The 25,769-nt window shown below is 37.3% G+C and overlaps 2 protein-coding genes across 24 annotated transcripts in view; one reads left to right on the top strand and one right to left on the bottom strand.

The window, feature by feature from the left end:
- kst (spectrin beta chain, non-erythrocytic 5 kst) overlaps positions 1-5,585 on the bottom strand; it is a 37,915-nt gene extending 32,330 nt beyond the window's left edge. Inside the window, exons 1-2 of one of the 6 annotated variants that reach the window (XM_089468959.1) lie at positions 5,468-5,585; positions 4,269-4,598 (exon numbers count right to left, since the gene is read on the bottom strand). The gene's annotated coding sequence lies outside the window, so the exon portion shown is untranslated. Of the gene's footprint in view, positions 1-4,268; positions 4,599-5,314 lie in introns of all 6 variants that reach the window. The other 5 variants (XM_089468961.1, XM_089468964.1, XM_089468958.1 and 2 more) reach the window with 5 other exon arrangements.
- A 750-nt stretch (positions 5,586-6,335) lies between these two features.
- Positions 6,336-25,769, top strand: part of msn (serine/threonine-protein kinase msn) — a 35,636-nt gene continuing 16,202 nt past the window's right edge. For 7 of the 18 annotated variants that reach the window (XM_089468300.1, XM_018005802.2, XM_089468299.1 and 4 more), the window contains exons 1-3: positions 6,337-6,546; positions 7,056-7,394; positions 13,258-13,323. In XM_089468300.1, coding sequence (XP_089324426.1) covers positions 7,320-7,394; positions 13,258-13,323 — 141 coding nt within the window. In that variant the 5' untranslated portion in view covers positions 6,337-6,546; positions 7,056-7,319. The other 11 variants (XM_018005808.2, XM_018005809.2, XM_018005807.2 and 8 more) reach the window with 8 other exon arrangements.

Below are 25,769 nucleotides of genomic sequence, written 5' to 3'. Positions count from 1 at the left end.
ATTAACAATTAACTGAAAATTTTATGGAAAATGAAAATTCGAACAACTTTCGCTGCATTTGTTGTGATTTGATAGATAGCAGAAAATATTCGATTATGACAGCTAATGAAAGAGATAGAGTTTGATTTGCATCAATGTATTAAGCTGCTCTCGTATATCGTTTTACAGACATCTACACATATATATACATACGTAAATAAGACTATATATCTGTAGGGATTCGACTCTGTTTTTGGCTCTTTTGCCAGCCATAATCCCACACATCGCCCAAAAAAAAAAGTTGAGTGCCAAGCAAATAATTTCCAAAAGAAAAAAGAACCGACCGACCCTTCACATCTGCACACACACACACACACGCATACATATAACGCGAAAAAAAATTGCAACTGTAATACCGCAGCAAATCGTGCGAATTGTTTGTAAAGTCAATGTAACTTACATATACATATGCATGTATCTACGCATATGTGTATGCGTCTATATATGTATGTAAAGTGCATTTCCTGTACTGTCTTCATGAACATTGTTGCTGTCGCATTTACTCCCATTGTTGGTGTTGTTGTTGTTGTCATATGACTTTTAGCATATTTTTTGGCTACGCATGAAGTTAAAGAAAAAGAGAAAAAAAAGAAAGCAAGCCCACAACAAGATGTAAAAACCAGTTTTGGCTGATTCGAGTTGTTGTTGTTGCAGCAGCAGCAGTTGCTGTTGCTTTTATTGCTGTTGTAGCCTTGAATGTGCATTTACTGTTGTTGCTCTTTGACTGAGTCGCTGTTTTTGGCGCGCGCGAAAAAAGGAGAGAGAAAAAAAATCAATTGCCAACATGTAAGCCAAGTCCAAGTGATAACGTACCGACTAGCAGTTATCCTGTAAAGTCAGTGAGACTTACACTTTACATTAGCATGTTATGTTAGTAGCATAGACATGTTATGTTACTGATGTACAAGCTGCTGTTAACATTTATATGATAGTTGGTTCTGTTAATAGTCTGTACCTTTAATGTATGTAATGTTAAATAACATTTTAATGTTAATGGAAGCTAAATTACTTTTTATATGCAAGACTTGACCGTCTTTGTCTTTTGCAATTATTCTCTTTGCTCTACCCCTCTCGCTCTCTCTCACTTTCTCACTTTACGATTTTGATCTGCGGTCTCTGTCGCACAACCGTTTGCCGTTTTGCACTTTAACTTACGGTTGTTTCTAATTGCTTGACACACTTGGCAACCAGCTTCAGCCAATTGGAACTATCTATGCATATAAACTTACACACTAATGAACCTCTCTCTCTCTCTCTTTCTCGCTCTCTCCCTGTCTCTGTGTTTGTGTGTTAGTAGAACTAGGTAATGTAAATGCAAAATCAACTTGTTTGATAGCAGCCACAATTGAAAACAGTTAATTATAATTGTTTCTAGAAGTTGTTCCAGCTGAAGACGCAAAATAAGAAGCAGTAAAAAATCAAAAACTTGAAATTGTCATGAAATACCATAAAATCTAAAGTGAATCGTTATCAATTTGGCAAATTATTTAAGGTCGCAATATTGAATCGGAATCTATATATATATATATATGATATATATACTATATTTAACACATTTATTGATATTTATTTTAGCAAAATGCGATTAATTTGCTGGACTTCGTTACATATGAAATGCAGCTGATAACTGGAAATTGAAAACTCGAACTGTGAATTGAGAATCGATTATACAATTTTATTTAGTATTAAATCATTGTCAACTGAATTTGTCATCGTGACCCATAAATGCAATGAAATCAGAATTAAAAACAAAAAAACAAACTGCACAAAAAGTATTTCCATTGACAGATAACGTAATTAACGTGTAATGTGAGCTGATCTGATGATCAACATATTTCTAAAAGCAGCCTGACAACAAATTCCCGGTTGAGTGTGCACTTAGGTAATACAGTAAATGCTCAATGAGAAGAACAGATATTAGAATTGCATAGAATACTAAATTTTACGATGTTATTGTCTTAGTCCATATAACTAAATTGTGGGTTTATGATTTTATATCCAACATCAGCATTATTATTATTATCATTATCATTATGAACTGCAATATTCATTAGGACAAAACACACGATCGTCATATTTCGTATAGATAATCATGAATCGAACCAATGCACTATATAAATTCTGCCAACATGAAAGAGTCCAATTGGAGTCCTATATATAAAAACTCTTTCAATGGAATTTTCTTTTCCACAACAAAGTCGCAAGTTCAATTTCAATTGGCGGCGCATCTCAACAGTTGAAACTAATTCAAGAGGTCTTACGCCCCACAGCAGTCAATCTTCCAATTAATTAGGCGTATCTAAGTTGAACTGTTGTCTCCACTTGAGCAATTATCATTGGAAAATTGAAAACTCAACTCAATTTATGATTCTTATCAGCATATTGGGACCAGGAACATTTTGTAACTCTTTTTTATTTCCCTTTCACAAGAGAAACCGCTAAAAAATTTTTTAAATCAACTTTTTTGTCGCTTTGATTGATTGAAGGTCTAAATACAAGAGCTTGTGATTGATTGACGACTGTAACTGGAATGGGAGCTGGAAGTGGAACTGGAATCGGAATTCTGTTTGGGATTACGTGTGGCCAACTTTCAATTGTAAATGTGAAGTATAAATAAAATACAACAACAAAGTACAGCGCACAAATTGCGCAAAACGCTAAAGAATGCCACGCCAACAACAAGCAGCAGCAACGGCAGCGAGTGCAAGGAGCGCAGCAATAGCAACAACAAAGACAACATGCGGCCAGCTGCAGCAGCAGCAGAAAAAAGAATGAAAACAAAAGCACAGCAAAAGCATCAAATGGACCAACTTGGCTTTGCCAATTGGAATATTTTATATGTATGAACATTTCATATGCAGTTTGGCAGGCACTGCAAGAGTACATATGCGCGTTGATCTTTCACTCTCTTCCTCTTCTCTCTCTCTCTCTCTCTCTCTCTCTATCTCCCCACCCCTCCCTCGCTTTATCTGTTTGTGCGTCGTTGGCCTTTGGCTGCCCCCGTTAAGCGTAATTTAATTTAGCGCAATTGTCTTGCTTACTATGGAAATCACAGTTAGCGGCCAGGGCAATGCCTCTCAAACTGCTATTTATATTAACGGTAGTGCAATAACATGAACATACTTATACATGAGTGCGTATGTGTGTGCTTACATAGAATGGAAAAATGCGAAAAAAGCTAGATTTTTCAGATAATTAAAATTTAGAAAAATATGAAACAAATCTAGAAATATTTTTTTTTAATGTAGAAAATTTATATAATATAAATAAATTTATATAATATAAATATATATATAATTTATAAAGAAGTAAATATAATTTTTAGGGTAATCAAAACGTTAAATATAAAGTTAAATATACAACACAGAAAAGCAGTTAGTTTTGGTAAAACATATAAAAAAAAATAAAAATAAAAATAATCTAAAAACATATAAGAACTGTATTAATTCAATGAGCTTGTTTTATTTGTTGTATGCAGATAAAATATACAGCTAAAATTGTTGGCCACCTATAGAAAAGAAGCTAGCTTTGGAGCAGCTAAATTGGCAGCACTGTCGTGCAAGTGGCCAACTGGCTGGGCCAGGCGAAAATGCCACGCGGAATGCGGTTTAAAAATAAACCAAGCCCCAAAGCAAGCTGGCCACAAAGCAAAGACCAAAACGTGCTTTGGCTAGAGACCCTATTTAGCCTAGTTTACAGTTTACAGCTTACCAGTCGAGCCAGGCTAAATGACCAACTAGCTAGCTGCCGCTGCTGAGCACCTGTAAGCGGGCTGCGCAGTTGCTCTATCTCTATCCCCTCCCATTCTCTCTCTCTCTCTCTCACTCTTTCTCTCTAAATGCTGCCTGTTTCGTATGCTAATAAGAAAAGTGTGACAGCGTTCGCAATTTTATGACAGCAACGCACGCAATGTGCGCCCTTCCAATCAAACTGTACAGTTTGACAGCTTCCAACTGGGCTCGAATTGGTTGCGGGTTATGCAACAAGTTTCGTATGTTATGTTATGTTGCTCTTTATCTTTTATTTTCTCATTTCATTTCTTTTTTGTGGTTTATTGAATGCCATAAAGCGCGGCTCAGGTGCGTTGACTGCATAAAAATGTTATTATGTCTTGTATTATGGCCGCGTTTATTGAATATAACTCATTCTGATTGGTATTTACTGACTTAACAGTTATATATAATCAATGTTAAATGTTGTATGATATTTGTATTTAATTTTCAATTTACCTTTAACAGCCTCGTAGTATCCTAAATCCAGCGTGAATGATTTATTGTAATATCCTGTATAGAAAATATATTGTATATTTTCTTTAATTTACTTTGCGGCTTCCGCTCTTGCTATTCCTCTCTCTGTCCCTCTCTCTCTTGAGTTTGGTTAAAATCCTGTACTCCAATTATGTTGCTTTATTATATTTTTGTTTTGTTTACGGTTTCCGCTCTCTTTATGCCTCTCACACACACTAACAGACGGCGTGATTTTTTTTCCTAATTTTCGTTTCTCCTTTTTACTTTCCTCTGCGTCCTGCGTTGACTTGTTGATGTTGTTGTAGTGTGGTGCTGCGTTTTGAATTAAATTATGATTTATTTGTATTGAAATTTTCACTGTCTCCGTCCCTTTCTCCCTCTAGCTCGCTCGCTCGCTCATTCTCGCTGTCTTCGCAAACGCGTAAGCCACGAAGATCAATAAACACACGTAACAAAATAATAAGAAGCAGAAGAAGAACGAGACGCTGCGAGAGCTAAGAAAACCGGAAAGTTGTTGTTGTTTTTGCTGTGTTTGTTGTTGTTGCTGTTGTTTTGCTATGCGCGGCGTTCTTTGGCTGCTGCGTTTTTTTTTTTTCAGTTATGTTGTAGAAAAAGTCGAAAAAAAAATATGAGAATCTCAGCTTGAAGAAATTTATTAACGTGTAAAAATGCCACAAGTAGCTTTTTTCTTTCTACAACATTTCTCTTTTTGTATTTTTCTTTTTAGAACATTAATTTATGCTTAGAATTTTTGTGGTTTGTGTCACTTGTTGCTTTTGTTTTTGGCCTTAATGTGCTTTAACAAAATCCAATGCAAACACACACACTCACACACATAAGCTCAAGCACACACATACATACAACGATGCGCAAAACCAGCTTCGCGGCTTTTTTTTGCTGGATTTTTTTTTTATTTTGGGCCAACAATTAGAACGCCGGCGCAGCAGTCAACGCCGCAACTCTTTCTAATTAGCACAAAAACAACACCAACAAGAGCAACAGCAACAGCAGCAGCAGCAACAACTGACAAAACAGAGCTAAACAGTTAGACGGTTTTAACTATTGCGTTTTCTTTGCATTCAACGGATAATTTGGACATTGTGTTTTACTCTTTATTTGTTGCTATTTTATGAACATATGTATTTAAATTGTTGTTGGCACTTTTAATACGTTGCTTTTACGGTTAAATTTTCGGTAGCGTTCCGCGCTCGTTTCACGCACGTCTTGTCAACCCTCGATCTCGCTTTACAATGTTGTGCCCGATGTTCAAGTTGAGCATCGAAGCAACTAAGCATCGAGCTATCGATAATTGGTAGAAGCCAAAAGTACTCGATTATATTTTCGACGATATATTTTTACGAATCGATCGCTACCGACAGTTATTTAAACAATTCTTTACAACTGCCAGATAAAACCAAACTAAAATATTTCTAATAAGTTCAAAAGTAATACAATTTTCACATATATTCAAAAACTTAATATTAATAGATAGATATAAAATCAAAAGTACAGACTTAATATATTTATTTAAATGTGTAAGTCATAATCAATTTGAATATACAAATTATAGTTATTTAAGGTTAAGTGTAAGTGTTCATTCATGTACTTTTATAACATTTTTAAAGTGACATACACTTATTTGATCCTTTACATTAAAACTAAATTCATTTGTACATACAAAATTCGTAACGTAAACGCAAATATGAGAACAGAACGCAAATTGCTCACAGCCAACTTTAAGCAACGCACTTCTGACTCCTGTGGCTTTTGGTATTCAGCAGTATTTTTCAATATTTTTCTGATACCTTCAAATAACAGCACGATAACATATTTCATATTAAATTTCCAAATTTCAAAATTGTTTTCAAAAAGTATTTTATATTTTGCCGGTCTATCTATGACGACAGGAATAAAATAAATATATGTATTTTACTGTTATCAGAAGTAACGAATATGTTAACAAAAATACTATCGTATTAAGTTAACAGTCAAAATACTGTCAATATATCGATTGGTCCGTGACTCGTTATGTTTTCCTAACAGACGTATAACAGCTGGGTAGTAACATTTCTGTTGTTGTTGCGTCGGAGTTCGGACGTGCTTGTCCGTATCGCTCGCGAATAGATTTATTTAATATTTTCCATCGACTTGTACAAACCGGAACTTGCTGAAAATTAGGCAAGTCTGTTGTAAATTGTGCTTGTTGTGCAAAAAAAAAAAGAAAAAAAAAACAATTAGGATTTACTGCTGTGCGCGTTAAGTATGTAAAGAATACCGCAAAATTTCTGTGTCCCAAAACGAAAAGCCAAAGAGAGCGAGTGGCAGATTTTTTTCCTGTCTACCTACCTACACAAACATACGTATACACACGTATACCTCGGTATATTGGATGCGTATGCAAGTGTATGTGTGTATAACGAAGAGCGCAAAGTGTGCGTGTGTCCGTTTGTGTGTGTGAATAATCGCTGAAGAATAAGAATATTAAATATCTCGTTTCGTACAAATATTAATTGCATTCGAAAAGTTTCAAATTCAAATCTGTGCAAAAGTGCGTGCCGCGCCCGTTAAACGTTACACACATACAAACACATACGTGTATCGCTCACACACAAAACACACACTCATACTCATACATACATACAAAAGAGAAAAGTTGTATGGTCAGCAACAAATACAAATTGTTAGTCAAATAGTTGCTTTTTTTTTTAAACATATATGAATAAATTGCTAATTGTTAATGGTGTGCTTTTTGTCAATTAAATTTTCCAGCAATGCGCATATAATTGAAATTGTTTTTAATCATAAACAACAATAATAACAGCAGCAGCATAAAAAATATTTACAAAAAAAAGAAAAAAAAAAGTGCTTCTGTGTGCGTATATGTGTGCGAGTGTGTGTTGGTGTGCATAGCCTGCATAGCAGTGTGTGCGTGTGTGTGTGATTTGTGTTTGTTTGTGTGTGTGAAGTAGCAGCCGCAACAGCAGCAGCCGCCGCCGCCGCCGCAACAGAATAACAAAAAAATAGCAAATCAAAATGGCGCACCAGCAACAACAACTGGCACAATCGGTGAATTGTTCATTGGATGATATCGATTTGACGGCACTAAAGGTAAGTTGTCAGCCGCAGCAGCTCCAACAAAATCCGCTCTTAAAAAAAAAAAAAAAAAAAAAAAACAACAATACTTAAAGTTTCTGCAAGGTGTGGCCATGTGTGCATGAATTTGTATTATTTTTGTTCAATTCCATTTCCGCGTTTGAGGCTTATCAGCAGCACTTAAATAACTGACTTCCCCAACCCCACTCTGTTTGATGCCCACTCCCAACAAATTCACTTTCAATCAAACTGGCTCTCAATTAGTTCCATTATAAAAAAAATACAAAAATCCAATAAGAATTCTGCACTCTCCCAACTTGAGTTGCCTATGCTTACAATAATTGTTGTTGCAAACTTGTGGGCTATGGCAACGCCCACTCTACACTCGACTCCACACTGCACTCCATACACAACTTCTTAATGCAAATAATAAATACATAATAGTTGCGATAACTGCATATTGACGATTGCTAGCTCTCTTTGAGTGTGTGTCTGTGTATGTGTGCGAATGTGAGCACCCCCATTTTCGCCTCAAACTCACCACCGGCAGCAGTGACCGGCCGGTGTCAGCGTCTTTGTCAAGTCTTGTTTATGGTTCGCTGTTGTTGTTGTTCGCTTGTCTTTTATATTTTTCATTTCTCAATGAACATGCCCCCAACACGCACGCACAAGCCGCACGCGTTGTTTGTGCCATTTGCCTTTGGCCGACCCGTTGCCGTTGCCGTTGCCGTCGCCGTCGCCTTTCTCTTTCAGCAAACATTCACCACAGAGCTCTGAAAACTCACCACTGCCGCCCCACGTTGGGCGGCATACAACGCGTCGATGTGACGTCGGCGTCAGCCAGCAGGCGCAAGCAGCACCCACAGAAAGTAAAGTTTTGCGAGTGTTGAGAAACGGCGCTGCCTGTCTCTATGTGTGTGTGTGTGTGTGTGTGTGTTTGTGAGTGTCCGTTTGTTGACTCTGTCTTGCAGCGGGTGGATGGGCAGTGTGGTGGGGTTGCTGGAGGATAAGGTGGATTGCGACGACGACTGACTCTTTTTCTCTCTCTCCCTCTCATGTCTGTGTATGTGCGTGTATTGGTATGTGCATATGTGCATGTGGTGCTGCTCTTCATAGTCGAAGAAGACGAGACAAAAACGAGACAAGAATGAAAATTGTTTAGTTTACTTTATTAAAAGAAGCAGCAGCAGCAGTAGCATGTGTGTGCGTGCGTGTGTATGTGTGTGCACAGACGACATGAAGATGATGATGAAGCACTGAGGAGAAAAAAAATGGCAGGCGTGTGATGGCCCCATCAGTAGTAGTAGTTGTTGTTGTAACTGCTGCTGCTGCTGCTGCTGTTGGCCTTCTCGCAGCAGGCGCGTGGGCGCCGACGTCTGCGTTGGCTTTTTAAAGGTCATTAAACAATGAAATACGTGCCCCGAAATAGTATACAGCTTGTTGTCTATATTGCTCTTCTTCTTCTTCTTGTTGCTGTTGTTGTTGTCGCAGCAGCCAGGCGCTGCTTGACAAAAGGTCACAGTCCTTAAAGCTGCGCCGGGGCGAATGGCATTTGGCTGTTTATTGTCGCTGCCCAAGCCACTGCTTCTTTTTCCTCCTCCTCCTCTTCTAATGTCTCCTATGCCCTGTGCAACTGTGCAACTGATAAATTACTAAAAACAACAACATAAGTGCATTTATCAGCGTCATTTCATTAATTATTTGTGGATGTGTCTATCTATGTACAGTGGTTGCTCGATAATAGTAATTTTTAAAAATTATTGAAATTAAATATTTAATACTAAGATTTTCATTTATTCATATAAATTTAATAGAGTTTGTGGATCTTATGAATCTTTACCAATTAGAGTTATTCGTTCTAATTAGCGATTGACCACTGTAATGCAGATACTTATGTATGTGTGTGTGTGTGTGTGTGTGTGTGTGTGTGCGTGTATTCATGTATTTGAGCATTCTTTCCCTTTCTATCTCTTGTACAAATGTAGTTTAATTTATTTTTTTCTGCTTGCTTTTTGTTGTTTTTGTTTTCTTATCGTTTTACAGTTTGATAAGCGCTGCAGTCGCTGCTGACGTCGCGCTCTTTTGCTGATTGCCTTTATTTGTGCATGGCCATGTGTCGGGTGCTTCTTACGCACACACACACACTTACACAGGCACACGCGTACGAAGTCTTTGTCTTTGTTTTTCTTGAATGCGTTGCGGTGCATGTGTGTGTGCGTGTGTGTATTTATTTTAATCAACGTTTATTGCATTTGGCTCTTTGTTGCGATAAAAACGTGTTCGCCCACATTTGGTGTTTGTTGTTTTTGGAGTGCTGCAATTTGTGCAGTTGCTTTTGATTGTTGTTGCTTACAACAACAACATCAACAAATCACACATGTGTTTGGGTTTGGTACGTTTGTGGGTTAAATCAACATGGCTTTGGGTAAATACACTGGGCAAATCCGAAGCATTTAATAATTTAGCACAAATGGAAATGTGCCTGAATGCTTGTGTGTGTGTGTGTGTGTGTGTGCTACTACAGTACTTATAAATTTTTAACCTGGTATATAAGTGTAAAACACTTCATTTCAAATCTAGTTATCATAATTAAATACATACACCTTGAAGTAGGAAGTTGTTAAAATCTTACATCATAACAACAAAAATTATATTTTGTTAAATATTAAAAAAATACTACATATATCTTTCCAGCTAAATGTTAGACTCATAATTCTTTTGTAAACGTGCTTTTTTTTTACACCGTCTTTAGCTGTTCATTAGTTTCCGTCTTACACGGAGCATGTTAACTGGTTTCTTTTCCCATTCCGTCAGCTTAATTTGCTGTTGCTCTTAGACACATTTTTTATATTTTTATTTAGCTTCAAGCGCTTGGTAATATGTTTTGCATTCCAAATCGAATTGGTCACAGCCCACACACACACACACACACACACACGCACGCATACATTGCCTCTGCATATCCATTTACATATGTGTTTTATCTTCTGCAACTGCTTTGCCCCCATATCCCCCTCCTTTTCTCTATCTCTGTCTCTCATGCATATGCAAAAAAAAAAAAACTGCTTGGGCATGGGCGTTCGATATGCCGTCAGTCCTGTTGGTGAGTCTCCTTGTTGCACACAGACAATCTTATATATACATATATATATATTTATATATATCATTGCAACGCTAACTGGGCCAAGCCTCGTATACGGCCAAAAAGAAATCCAGTTTTACAGCAGCAACAGCAACTTCAGCAAGTTTTAGACGAGTCGCCAGCGAGTTGTTTAGTTTAGTTTTAGTTTTAGTTGCACTCGTGCCCGTTTTTAACAAATACAACACGAATCAGAGACAAAGGCAAACAGGCAACAGAACGTTGCAAAAAATATGGGGAAGATGATATACCCTAGCAGATGAGCAAGAAATATGTACAAACAAACATGGCAAAAAAAAATATCAACAAATGAATCAACTAGATTCGCTTAAAATATTTAATGTCTTTTTTCATTTTTCAAAGACGCAATACAAATAAGATTTCAAATATTCATATATGTATATTATATATATTATATCTGATAAGCTCCTACGGCCTCGCTCACATTTCGTAACAAAATGCAAATACCCGCTGCGAGTGCATCAAAAAAAAAAACTCAAAGGAATGAGCACGCAATAGAGATGCGAGTGGAGTGGGAGCAGAGCAGCGCATATTGGTCAGCAGGCAAGCGCAACTGATAACTGTAACCGCAGCGTGTTCTGTTGTCAGAACTATTCATAAAATTCAACATACACAGCTCCCTCTCTCTCTTTCTCTCTCTCTCTCTCTCTCTCTCACTCACTCTTGATCCCTCGCACTTGCAGCAACAACTGCAGCATTTCGTTCGTTAGGTTTTTGTTTCGCCTTAGCATGTCAACGCTAATGAGTCATAAAGCGGTTTGCAAAGCACGAAATGGGTGGGAAAGAGAGAGAGTGAGGGTGAGGGAGAATACTTTGGGGAGCAGCAACACTTGGTTCGTGTGGTTTTTTTTTGTGCATTTTTAATTGATTTTACAACGTGAAGTAATCAGCCATAAATAGCAGTAATTGCTGACTGGCTTCCAGTCTGACGTCTGCTTGCGCTCTCTCCCTCTCTTTCTCTCTCTCTATCATGTGTGTTTGACACACTAAAAACCAACAACAACAGGAATAAGAACAATCATAGGAGGAGGAGAAGGAGGAGGCATATTGACGTTGGCTCATTTAAAGGCAGCCATAAATCTACTTAAGGCAGCTTTCAATAGTTCCTTCTCTGCATTTTCTGCTCTTTCTCTTTGTGGTTTTGTTTTTTTATTTTTTTCGACTTCGACTTACGCTTTGTCTTTTGCCTTTTATAATTCCTGTCGTTGAGGCAGTTGCCTGCAAATTGCTGCTACCGTTAGCCCAAAGAGCCGCTCAGCACACCAGCTTTTGTCTCAAGGGGCCGCGCCGAAGGTAAGCCGTGCTAGAGGGAGGGGAGGTGAAGTGAGGTGAGATGTGTTGTTTATTGAAATGTGTGCAGCTGAAGCTTTTAAAGAGCATTCCGTAACAATAGGCTGGAATTCAGGCAATGCTGCGAAGAGGCTTAAAAAAATGCATTTACTATCAGAATAACTAATCAAACAAAAAATGATAAATTAAATATTACTATCGAATTAGCATATTACATTATAATCATCGATAGATTTAGTAAGTCAAAAATTGTCTTTGGTAATGGGTAAATGGGGAAAACTAGATAATATTTGCTGAAATGAAAGACATATACATTTATATATAGTGAAATGAATTTAATATCGATAGTTATAACAATCGATGAGCTAATAATTATGTGATTATCATGTCGGAACTCCAATAGATTTCTATAGAACTTTCTCAAATGGAATATGGTTTCTTTTCAATTCTGTTTCTAATTCCATTGTTCACGTAATCAAAATAAATATAATATACACAAATATGTATACATTAATGTATAACATAAACAAAGCTAATCGATAATCTGTGCCAGTCACGCCAACTGGAAATCTGTGCTTAACATTCTAATAAGAATGTCTTATATTTGAGCTAAACTAAATTATTATGTAAATCTTCACTGCAATTATATTCATGTCATGTCAAAATTCATGTTTTGCATGTCTCGATAAACGAAATTTTCCGCTTCGTTCCCCCTCTCTTTCTCTCTCGCTGTCATTTAACGAATTTGGAGCATTTGACGACGATTTGCTTTTGACAGAATGAAAACAAGTTACCTGTTGAAATTGTTGTTATTTTAATTGGCGTTTACCTTTGCTGTCAGTCGGCACTCACGGCTCTCACGCACCCTTCCTCTAGCCTTTAGCCCACGCCCCTGCCGGCAAGCGGGTCGTGACACGCTCGTGCCGCCGCTGCTGCTGCGTGTCAATGAACTCGCATGCGATTTGTTGTTGTATGGCTTGACATGCACATGAGCCAGGGGCATAGTCAGAGTTCAGTTGGCGGGGGTATGCACGGTATTTGTATTTGTATTTGTATTAAATGCTGCTTTATTTTTAACGCTGCGCCGCATTCCTTATTTGTATTATTATGCCTTAATAATTTGTTTACACAAACAAACAAACAAAAACAAAAGAGAAAACCTCTTGATGTTGTTGTGATCGTTGTTGTTGTTCGTTAAGTGCCCCGCCCTGTTCTTAGCTCATCTCAACGCTTGGCTGGCAGCCTTTATTTGCTTTTTGCATCAGGATTTATATATATATACATATATTTTCCTTATTGGGCGTTTCCCCTTTTTTCGTTATTGTCTCAATTGTTTGTTTTTATTGCATTTGGTTCTTTGACATCATTTTCTCTCTTCTGCCTTTTCTGATTTCTGCTAACGCCTTTTTTGTCTCCTCTTTGTTGCAGGATCCGGCTGGCATCTTTGAGCTCATCGAGGTCGTTGGCAATGGCACCTACGGCCAGGTCTATAAGGTAAGTGTCCAAATCGATATTTCAATGAGATGGTTCAAAGGTCAGGCACTTGAACTCGATTGTTTATCCCAGTCAAAATCAAATGTTATTTTAAGCGCGTTTTCTGAAAACAAACTGAAATATCTTGACTCGCGTCTTTAAACAAAAATCAAAAGCCAGGCAATAGATAAAAAAACACTCAGTATTTTTTTCACTTAAGCTAAGTTGATAGATTAGAAACAATATACGAACTTATATATGATGCGCAATGGACGAGAAAAGTAACTGCAATTATAAATATACAATTCTACGAAACTCTTCAATTGAACTGTGTTTAAAGTTCGAATCTACGAAATAGAAAGCTTTTCAATAATTTATCATTTCAATTATTCAAAAAACTATCAGCAAATACTATAAAGCCATTTAAAGTCTCATTTATAGAGCGCATTTCTTTTTAAAACTATCCTATATATGTACATACATATGTATATATGAAACGATTCCACTATATACGAATTTCAATTTCAGACGAAAAATCAATTAAAATTACTTACAAACAAATATGTTGATAACCGTAAAAAATGGTTTAGCTTTTAAGCAGATTTCATTGTTGTGTTTCTTTCTGTTTTGTGTTTAATTGTAGCATTTGCTATAAAAAGTGATTTGTTGTTGCTTTTGCCATACATCAGATCTGAGATATTGAAAACAATTTTTTTGCCCAATTTGAATATTGAATTTTGTTGGCCGCTTTCTATTGAAGTCCAAGCGAGTCGATTTGGTTACGGCACAATGATCTCACAATTTAAGTTTAGTTTAGTTCACTTTGTTGCTCCCCCTTTCTTTCTTTCTTCTTCTTCTTCTCGAGTACTGTTTGTTGTTGTTGTCTTGTAATTAGCAATCATTAGACTTGATGCTTGAATGCGTCGCAGTTGTGGCTGTTGCTGCTACTGCTGCTGGCAGCCAAGATGAGTTGCATAAATACAAACGTACATAAATACATCTATATGTACATTGTATCTGTATCTGTATCTGTTCGGCTGTATCTGTATCTCGTTCTGTGCGCTGTGCCTTAATTAGTTGCGAACCGCTAGGCCGCTGGGCGACCAAAACTTCACTGTGCCGCTCTTCTCACACATTAACACATTTTTCTCTCTCGCTCTGTCTCTCTCCCTCGCTAGCTCTCTCTTTCACGCGCGCTTTTAGAATTTACACCGCAGGGCAAACAGCAGCAGCAACAACAACCAGAGCAACAGCAACAAGCATAATCATCATCATCATCATCATCATAATAATAATCACATCAAAGATTTAAACCAAATGCTTGCCTGAAAAATCAGAGACGAACGAGTATGCGTGTGAGAGAGAGGGGGAGAGGAATACGAGATAAACAATGCCACGACTTTGTATTTAAATTACAAGTTTTCAAAATTATAACTGCAAGATACAAACACAATGCAGCGGCAGCTACAAAAATAGATACTCTAGGGATTACCGTTAGCATTTGATGTTGCTATTGCTGTTGTTGTTGTTGCGCTTCACTCTGTTCTGTTTCTTCTGTATTTTTTCTGTTATGGCATGCGCTGCGCTTGGGAGGCCAACGGCAAGTTCTTTTACACGTCTCTCCAAAACTCTACACTTTACACTTTCCTTCTCTTTCCTTCGTCTTTATTTGTTTGGCTGCATTGCAAGTTGAAGACTTTGCAGCCAATACTTTCGATAGTTTTGTAAAGTTTAGCTACTGATTGGCACAAAAATAAACAGCTATATTCCAGCTATTAACTGTAGGCTGAATTCTCTTTTAAAGTACTTGGCTGTTATATAAAAGTCTAATATTTATAGAGGTCTGTTTTTTGCAAAGCTAATTCCCATTGGCACACGTAATGCAGCTATACTTTAACTGCTGATTTAATGTTATGCCAATATCTCTCTATTGCCTATTGTGGAAGGCGTCATGGCGTAATGTACTCGCTGCTCTAATCTTTTCGATTGCCCATTTCACAATTAACTTCAATAATACAAAAAAAAAGTGTCAATAAAATGTCTAAAATTACAATTTCGCATGCGTCACTCGTGCCGTTCACTTCCATAAAACTTTTCGGCTAAGAAATGCGGCCAGTTTGCAAAAAAAAAAAAAAAGTAGATTTTTTTTTTTCTGCGGCCCACGTCTACACGCCTCCTTAGCGGCGACCTCATTTGTGGTGTTACCACGCTAAGCTGCAAGTGGCACGTGGTAACAACAACAACAATGCGATTACAATATACATATTCATATATATGTATGTGAGTATGCAAATATATATGTATATAGAGTACACAGAATAAGTATCTCTTTGCCCACGGTGCGACAACTTGTTTCTGAGTTAAGTAGTTCATTATACTTACTGCCCAACACTGGCTGTGTGTGTGTGTGTCTGTGTAGAATTAGCATGAGTAATACGCCGTTGAGATGCTTATTCAGTCTGCTTCTTGCATGCATGTGACTTGTCGCTAGAACGCACTACAAGAATAACGGCGCATGTTGTTATTGTTGTTGCTGTCTCTGCTGTCCACTTGTTGGCTCCGCTTCGTTCATTTTGCGTGCGCAGTGCGTGTGTGTGTGTGAGTGTAAGTGTGAGCATGTGTGTGTCATTTCTTAGGCATTTACTGGATTTTTGGTTTTATTGACAGGCAGTTAACCGGTTTGCAGCTCTCTTTTTCCATCTCTCCGTCTCTTTCTGTCAGTGTCTTCTGGTGCTGGTGCTGGTGCAAACGCAATCGCAGCTTATCAGAACCTAGACGCGTCACATTGACGCTTATTCATAACTTGCTTAAAAGTAAGCAAGGGGAATTTCTGTCTAAAACAGCTTTTAATTTAATTCAGTTTTCTGTGGTCTGTTTTCTGTTGAAACTGTGACGTCACTGTCACTGACATTTCTACGAATTCATTCGTTTCGCTTCGCTTAATATGACTTTGATTTATGCAGCGAACTGGAATACCCTCCACCCCTCCCCCTGATCACTCATCCCACACTCGCTCTCACTCTTTATGTGTCTATATTAGCAGTGTTTTTTTTTTATTTCATGCGATTTATCAACTAATTTCTCGTATGTTCTGCGCTTTGCACTTCCGGCTTATTGATAAATACTCTTGTTTTTTTTCTCCTCCTTTTCCATTTCTACTGCGTTTTTTTAATTGTTATTGTTGCTTATCGTTGAGCGACGCATGAGTCACAGAGAATTCTCTTCTCTTCTCAATTTTGATGGATTTCTAAAGCTCTGAACTGCGACAGTCAAAGGTGTGTGTGTATGTGTGTGTTGTCGTATGTAGATGTGCATGTTAATGCGGAACATTTACTGTTAACGGTAAAAGCAAACAGCGTGGTGTGGGCAAATGCTCTGATTGGATGTCCGAAATAATAAAACTAAAGGCGAGGTTAAAAGACAACAGAGACAGATGACTGCAGAAAAGAGAGATAGAGCGATATATGAAAAAGGAAATATTTGAAGCGTTTTAGATGTTTGCAGTTCATTATTTGGTTTATTTGTTTTAATTAAGTTTTTGATTGCTGCTTTAAACCAGTTATGAAATTTATTTTTTGCAAACACCTTTAATTTCGTTTTGCTTGGCAAACCGCGAAATTTTCACACGGCGCATTTGAAAGTAATAAATTTCGCTGTTTAATTTATGCCAAAAAAAAAAAAAAAGAAAAAAACAAAAAGAGACGACTTAAATAAGCAGCCCACACAACAGCAACAATAACAAAACTGCATAACTTGGCAAACTTCAACAATAATAACATTGTAAAAATCAACGCGCCGCTTCCCAAGGTCGTTTCCCCACCCTCTTTCCCCTTCCTGCTTTACGCTTAACGCGGCGAATTGACTTTCCCAATGTAGCGTCGCTTGCTGCTTACGCTAGCAAAAATTTAGCTGCTATAATGTTTTTTTTTTTTTTTTGCGAAAGCGTAAATACACAAAACACACACACACGAGCACTCGTAAACCTAATTCGCATTTATTGTTGTGGCTTTTGCTATTTTCGACTGTTCGGAGTTTCGGGCGCAGGTTGCCTTGTCAATGAAAAAAGTGTCAGGGCTAGAGATTTAATTAAGCGAACCGCCACAAAACAAACTTAACAAACACAAAACACAGACACACACATACTCACAAGCATCGCATTTGTGTGTTTAACAGCACTAAAGTTAGTGAACCTCTAAAAATACAATGCGAAACGAGCGCCGCGAGCGCATAGGAGTGGGAGAGCGGCTAACGCCCGAAAGTGAGAGATAGAGAGACAGAGAGAGAGAGAGAGCGCAAGCACGAGAGCGGCGCCGGTGAGGCGTTAAAGTTGCGGTAAATTATTTGCAATGTTTTGCTACGTATGTATGTGTGAAAGAGAAAGGAGTGCATCGTACAAAGGCAAATACGAGAGCAATAGCAACAGCTACAACTACAACGACAACTACAATTACAACTACAGCTAAAGTGTCAACGCCAACGACACTTCTCTTATCTTTGCTTCCTCTTTATATGCCTCTCTCTCTCTCTCTCTCTCTCTCTCGCTCTCCCTTTGAGTGTTTTATGCTCATGTGTCATTGACACTTTGTTAATGCTTTTTAATCTTGTCTACAAACAAATAAAAAAGAAAAAAAATTTGCGTAATAATTAGTTTTTAGCCGTGTGTACGCTTTGTTTAGCACTTTTTATGACATCGACATTAAAAACTAAATAATTCGTCTCCCTAATTGCAACTTTAGTTTAGCTTCACTTCAATTTAACATTTTATGAGCTTGGAGTCTTTTTTTATTTTGTTTAGTATTTTTTTGTTCTTTTTTAGTAGTTCTTTTTTTTACTGTGCTTCCTGCTTGATTTGTTTATTGCTTTTAATGTGTTTCGCATGTTTTCTTTGAGTGGCGTTTTATTGGCTGCGCCTGCAATTTGATTGTTGGTGTGCGTGCGTGCGTTTCTGTGTATCTTTGTGTGTGTTCGTCTCAGTCTGTGTCTGTCTCGGTTGCTACTCGCCCCACCTCTACCGCTGCGTTGGTCTGTAGCTGTGGCTGCGCCTGCGTCGCTCAAATTGCAGCCCAAAAATGAAGTCGTAAATAAAAGCTTTGCACACGCTCATTGTGCTCGCTGCTGTTGTTGGTGTTGTTGTTGTTTATGCTTCTTTCTTTTTCTACGCAACATTCTCACTTTGACATGCTTTATTATCTTGTCAGGCTTATATGTATGTGTGTGTGCACTGCTCGTAAATATGAATTGTGCTTGGGATGTGTTGTCATTTGTCGCTGTGTGTGCATGTGTATTGGTGTGTGTGTGTGCGTCGCTTATATTGCGCGTAATTAGGTCAAAGTTCGCAGCTATGTTTGTAGAATGTTAATTATATGCTGGTCTCTCTCGGCTTGCGTTGCGTGGGCGAAAGTCTTTGGGGGCATTAAACGCAGCAATTCAAGTGAATGGATAAAGTCCCAAAAGCTTTTACTGCATATCGTGCATATCATAAATTACAGTTAGTGTTAGACGATGGATCTTGCTGTCTATTTTTAGGAAATCCATTAATTGGAATGCAGCAGGTCTAATTATAACAGAGTTTCTCAATTTGAATTTTACTTTGAAATGTAAAACAAAGAAAATAATTTTACTCCACGCTTAATTAGATTTTGATTGTGATTTGGGTTTGAAATTTAATCGTAATCCATTTAGAGCCTAATATTAAATAACTCAATTACCAATTTATTCCAATTGGCAACGTCTTACCGTCTAACAAGAAAGCCGTTTTATTTCATTTACATACGACCTTAAGTCTATGTTTAGTCAATTTACAGTTGACTTCCGTTTTGCATACCAACCTTTCTTTCTCTTTGCCATCGTCCTCCACCTTCTGCCAGTGAATCATCGTTTGGCAAATATTGTGCGCTCCTCATTTTGTTTGACCCACTTTTTCGGCTTCAGTTTGAAGTTTCGAACGCCCACAATCGAAATTCGATAACTAAGCACGATAGGTATTGCTCAGCTTGTTTATCGATTGTTTAACTTTCAAGGTTGCTAGCTTAAAGTAAATATTTAACAAATTTACTGATTAAATATGCAAACAAGAGAGCGGAAGAATGAGGGAGGGAGAAAGACAGAGGGATTAAGGCATGGACGCAATTTCGTGATTAGCTTTGATGTTCGTTTCTCACTTTGGGGCATTTAAGTTTTGTTTCCAGCGATTTATGAGTGAAAGTTAATTTATTTCTTTTTCTGATTATTTATTTTTTGTGGTATTCAAATTTTCGTTGTTGTTGATTTTTTGCATGCATCACGTACAATGCGTCGCCTTTGTTTGGATTGTGTGTTAAGGGGACTTATCTAACTGCTGGTCCCTTATAAGCATATTGGTTTACAATGCCACCGCAACAACAACAACAACTAAATGCCACTCCATAATGTTATCTTTATTATGTATGCATTACAAATGAACTCTTTGAGTGTACATAATTGGGCGACAATGAAGAAGCAGCAACCGAGTGAGAGGCAGAGACAGAGACAGAGATAGAGGCTTCAGCCCACTAGATCAAGTTGTACTTCAATCTGTAAATTGAGTTTCATCCCAGAATGTTGACCCGCAGTTGACAAACTTTGCATTTTGATTTGAGTTTTCCTTTGCCTTAATTCATTTAATTTCCCAATAAACGGAGTATAGAACGTTTTTAATTAATTACGCACTCTCCCTCACACTCGCTCACTCTCACTCACTCAATCAATCAATCAATCATGGACATGAGGGTGAGCTTAACTGCCAAGCGGAAGTGTTTGTGACGTCATCAAGACTTGAACTTGAACAAACTTCCAGGCGTTAAATATATGTATATGTATGTGCATATATACATATGTATACTTGTGCCGAATTTATATAACAAATACAAACACACGTTGAGCAAACTGTAAATTATCTTTTGACATAATTTACGCCTGCTTATCGCCCGGCAAAATACAATGAAAATCCATGCGAAATTTTACACAAATACATATGTACATATGTGTATGTATATGTGTATGTTTTGAAGGATGGCATCAACATTTGAAAATAGCATTTGGTGAATCAAAAGTAACTGATTGATAAGTGAAATCCAAACAAAATGAAAAGAAAAACCCAAGCAAAGGTTCTTTTTATATATTCTGATTTACAATTACGAAGAATTCTTTAATGATTATTAAATGTATGAAATAAAATATGAATGGCGATTAGATGTTTGATAAATTTTTGATGTATTATATGATTATGTTATTGAGTAATAAATAATTGTATAATGATATAAATGTGTATATATATGATAATATATTATAAAAATTAATTAAATATATATGAGAAAAAGAGTTTCAGTTCAGTTACCGATAGAAAAAATGTTAAACTGATACTGCTTATGGTATACGGCAATATATAATATGCACACATATATACCATACATTTACAGTATAGCCTAATCCAGGAAGTCACTAATCCATACATCCCACACATTGGGAATGTTGGGATTAGCAAGTCTCTGCATTGGGGAAGCTATACTGTATGTATATAAGACATTCTGATAGAAGAAAGCAAATGTTTAGATTGAGAAATTTTCGTATTTAGAAATAGACAGATAGTTCTGGATAGAAATTGATACAGATAGATTGTATGTAGAATAGAGTGAGTATATAAATAGAAGTATAACTAATTATATACATCTTTAAATAATATGAGATATGATTTTATTATCTTGGTATAATTATAAAGGTAAAGGTGAGCAAAATTCATATAAATATAACTAAGTTTACAGAGTAGAGCTTATGCTTAGATAACCCGATGACTAAGGTTCATATAATCGTCTAATCTAAAGCAAACGACATTTGTTTATATTTTATTACTTAAGCTAAAATCAAGTTTACGTTTGAAATAGAAAACCAAATCAAATAAATAAAGCTAAAAACCGCAAATCGCACTGTGAGTCAACTTTAACTAGGTGTTTAACATACATATATAAATACGAGTATATATATATTTGAATATATAAAGTAGTAGTCAAGATTGTGAACCTTTCATCAGCTTACATAATCTTATTGAAATAGATTTTTTGTTGGGAAGTTTTTTTTCGTGAACGTAATATTAAAGAGCATTTGAGAAGAAGAAGAGGCGAAACATCAAACAAAATAAAACAAGCTAACTAGGTTAGCCAGGTGCAAGTCAAATGGCAGCCCAGACAGGTAAACAGGCCAGGTGAACCTGGCTGACTTTGGGGTTGTAGGGGCGGGGCTTGGCCTATAAGCCTTTTTATTTCCCCAACAAATAAAACACTTTGCAGCCACTTTTGATGCTGTGCATTTAAGTTTAATTGAATAAAAGGCACTTAGAAAGAGGGAGAAAGATACACAGAGAGAACGAGTGAGAGAGAGAGAGAGAGAGGACTTTGGAGAGCTTGCTGATTCATCGTTTCTATATTTTTAGCTTTTAAAGTTATTTTATGCATAGTTTAAACTTTTTATTGTTTGTTATTTTTTCTTCTTTTTTCTAAATTGCGATTTTATGGGCCAGCTGCACGCATTGCACCATTAGCTCGAGGGGTGGGCAGAGCAGGGAAGATGTGGGAAGGCGTGGCTGCATACACTGCACAACAAAGTTCAATTGTTGCGGCCATTTAAGTGCAGTTTGAAAAACTACTTTGATTTCTGGGTTAATTAACTAACAGCAACAGCAAACAACAATTGGTAATTGATGCGCCGTACACAGAGTCAAGCCCCTACCCCCCTCTCTCCCTCCTTCACTCACCCCCTTTGGGCAATTGTGGGTAATCACCTTAACGCGTTTTTTATGACTCTGGCGTTAATATACCCTGCCATTTAAGTTGCGCTGTGGGTTCTATAATAGAACTTTTATTTATATTAGAATTGAATCTTTTTTTTTTTGTTTTTTTTTTTTTTTTTAATTCATTTCAAATATTGCTAAAGTGTTAAGTAAATGAATTCTCACTTAACCTCGTATACTATCTTTAAAGTTGGGTTCCTTTTCTGTTTATCCACTAATCAGTATATTTGTTAGCCATATATGGCTTATCATAACTTTTTGATATATTATTCGTACTATGCCCATACTAGGATACGAGATAGACGTATATTAGGTGTTAAATTTTCATTTTAGCAAAGCAAAGGTATTTGATAGTCGTATATGCATGGCAATGAGTGCAATTCTTATATCTTTGATTTCCATACACATATCTCTACACTAAGATACACCTAGCATAGATAAAGTTCTCTCGCTTTGTCACCCAAAACTATTTATTTGTTAAGCAGAGTATTACCTAGTCGTGCATGCCCTGCCTTTGACTTGAATTCTCATTTATTTGGAATTTGGAGCCACACAACAAATTTGCACACGATTGTCGAACGAACTGCGTGAAGTGAGGGCAAGAGGGGCGCAGCTGCAAAGGGAGGCTGCTCACTAAAAGCTTGCGCAATGCTTAGCAAACGCAACAGCTGCTGCTGCTGCTGCTGTTGCTGCTGTCAGTGTCTCTCCCCCGCCATGCCACAGATTGCCGGAGACATAGAGGAGAGACAAATTCTGTGGGCCAGTGGGGCAAGCAGCAGCAGAGGCAACATCACAGCCCACAGCCAATCGAGGCGGGCAAAAAACCACTTGACGCATCGCACGGGGCGTGGTGCGTGCTGCGTGGTTTGCAGGTCTTCGTAATACAGGTGGCTGTGGCTGTGGCTGCTAATGCTGCTGCGCCCTGTGCAATCGAATTGTGGTTAGCAGAGGAATGGGTGCAACTAGATCTAACTGTATATATATATATATATTGTTACATGTATATATATTCACATTGTTTAATATGCAAGCTCAATGGGCAAAGTGGAGCTAGGTGTACGTGTGTGTGTGTGTGTGTGCGTGGTGTGTGGTGTGTGGTGTGAAATGGAGTACTTCAATGTGGTTGTAGATGCTGCTGTTGGCTCCACTTTGATCTACTGCCGACTGCGACTGCTGCTGCTGCTGCCTTTTGCGGCAGTTTCTGTTATACAACACGCATTGTTGTAGCAACAAAAAACTCTTGACGATATAGACACAGATACAGATACATATGCATATTCTCTTGTCTTAGAAATGTTCATATTATTTCATATATAAATCCATAAATACCTTAACCTCATTCATAGCGCTGAAGAGGCATTTCTTTGCCTTATTCATATTTGAAGTTAGCATTTATTTAAATAGCCGTCATAAACATCGAATTTGACTAAAAAGCCTTATCAAATATATTAACGAATGTCTGTTCATATTTGTTAAATAAATATGTTCCATAAACTTGTTCACAGCTCCTAAAAGATATTTCTTTGCCTTAATAGCTGGCATTCATATTTGAAATTAGCAATATCTTAAGGAATGTTTATATATAGTTATATATTGCCCCATCCATAGCTATATTGTTCATTTGACTTTCTCGCTCCATGGCAAAGCTTTTTCCCCTTGCTCACTTTTATCTAACGCTTTAAGAGCATCTTTTATCTTTAGCCTTTCAACTCTTTTTCGCTGCCTTCGTCCACTTCTTTTTATTTTCGGCTTGCCTCAGTGAATTTCCATTAGTCTTTATTCTATTTACTCATTTACACACACACTTACACAGAGAAAATTCACTTAACTTTATTGCACAGTGCTCAACATTTTCCATTTTTCTCTCTCTCCAATTTTCCCAATTGGATTCTCTGGTGATTTGCATAGAACTCAAACTCAAACTCAAATTGAAACTCAAACTCAACCTCGAGGTCAAATCAAATATGTTCGAGTTAATCTGTTTAGTCATGTGTCCAAGGGGCGTGGCAGCTAGTGGGCAGTGGGGGCGGAGTAAGGGGCGTGGGTCATAGACTTTGTAGCAAATATTTGCAAAGTTTTTGTTTCCTATATGTTTTAGGCAATTTGCACTGAAAAACTGAAACTGAAAAACTGTTCGAGAAGAGAGTAAAATTGATATACAACATATTTTTTGACTCTCTCCTTGTCTCTCTCGCGCTCTCTCGCTCTTTCTCCGTCTTTGTTGATTTACTGAGACGGCAAGCGGCATTGGGCTTGGGTAAATAAAGTAATTCACATACTTTATTACATGAGCGAAGCCGAAGAGTTTGCCATATGAAATCACGTTACGACAGCACGTAATTGTCTGATTATGCAGTCTCAAATATATATGTATATATATACACATATACGTATATAAATGCAAATGTATCTGTAAATGTAGCTGTGTATCTGTATCTTTTTACCAGAAATGTGCAATGTGCGTGTTTTTGTTGCTGTTGTCTTATTTGGTTCTTTTTCGTTCAGTTCATTCTTCATTTTTTTATGACTTCGATTTGTCGCTGCATTTTTCATCCAAGCGGTCGTATGTATCTGAGTATCTGTCAGATACTTGTGCTGAAACTGAATACTTGTGCCTAGGTAGGCAATCCATTTGCGAACAGCTGCACATCCATTGTTGACTTTACCTTTTGAAAAACATTTTTAACTCGTTTTCGTTTTGGGTTTGGTTTTGGTTTTGGTTTTGCTTTTCGTCATGATCATCATCATCATCATCATCATCATCATATGCTTCAATTATATATTTTTGTCGCATTCAGCAGTTTCTTTGCTTCGAATCTCGTCGATTTATTTGCTTTTGTTTATTGTACGTTTATTTATTTATTTATTTGCAGTTGCTGATTCTTCTTGAATTGTTTAGCTCTATTTGCGATAACTTTTGCGAGTGATTCATAACTTTTATTATTTATTTCGATGCTTGTTCATGAACTGTTGAGAGTTTATTTAGCTATGAATTGAGGTTGAAAATTTATTGTTTTATTTGTATTTATATTTCTGATATTATAGAAGTGGTAGCGAGTATCGTGCAGTCGTTAACAGCCGACAGCAGCGTACTTTATTGTTTTTCCTTGTATTCCATATTGCGGCAATCGTAGCTTATAAAAATTCACTTGAATTCTTTGCAATTGGCCATTGGCAACTGGATGCGGCTGCTCACAAACTGGTTGCACCTGCTTTGGCAGCTTGGCCAATCTATAGCCAATCGATTTTCACTCTTGGACAGTTTTCAGCTCCATTAGTGCATGCCATTAATTTGACCGAGCACCGTTAGAATATGAGAAAAATTGCTGGAAAATGTGTTTCCAACTCTTAGCTTGCTCAAATTTGTTGTCTAATAGCATTTTGATAGAATCTGCCAAAGCAAACGCCCCGCTGGCTAATCAATAAAACCAAACTATCAACAGCTTCAGCTGCTGTTGCTTCCTCTTCCTCTTTCTCTGCTAAATTATTATCTCCTCTCGTTAGGCACTTGATTTATTATGGTTAGAGCGTCGAGCGTCGGGCACAGCTGCTCTAGGAGCTTCAATTAAAACTCTATTAAATGCAAAGTGACTTTAAAGCAGACAGAAGAAGCCGCAGCAGAATCCGATAAAGGAGAGCATGAGAGACGAGAATGAGTTTTGGCCCA

This window comes from Drosophila arizonae, chromosome 4 (assembly GCF_054131065.1).
Source record: "Drosophila arizonae isolate 15081-1271.41 chromosome 4, UAZ_ARI_1.0, whole genome shotgun sequence".
Lineage (NCBI taxonomy): Eukaryota > Metazoa > Arthropoda > Insecta > Diptera > Drosophilidae > Drosophila > Drosophila arizonae.
Note: the sequence above shows the minus strand (reverse complement) of the source record. Positions and strands in the feature narration are given on the sequence as shown.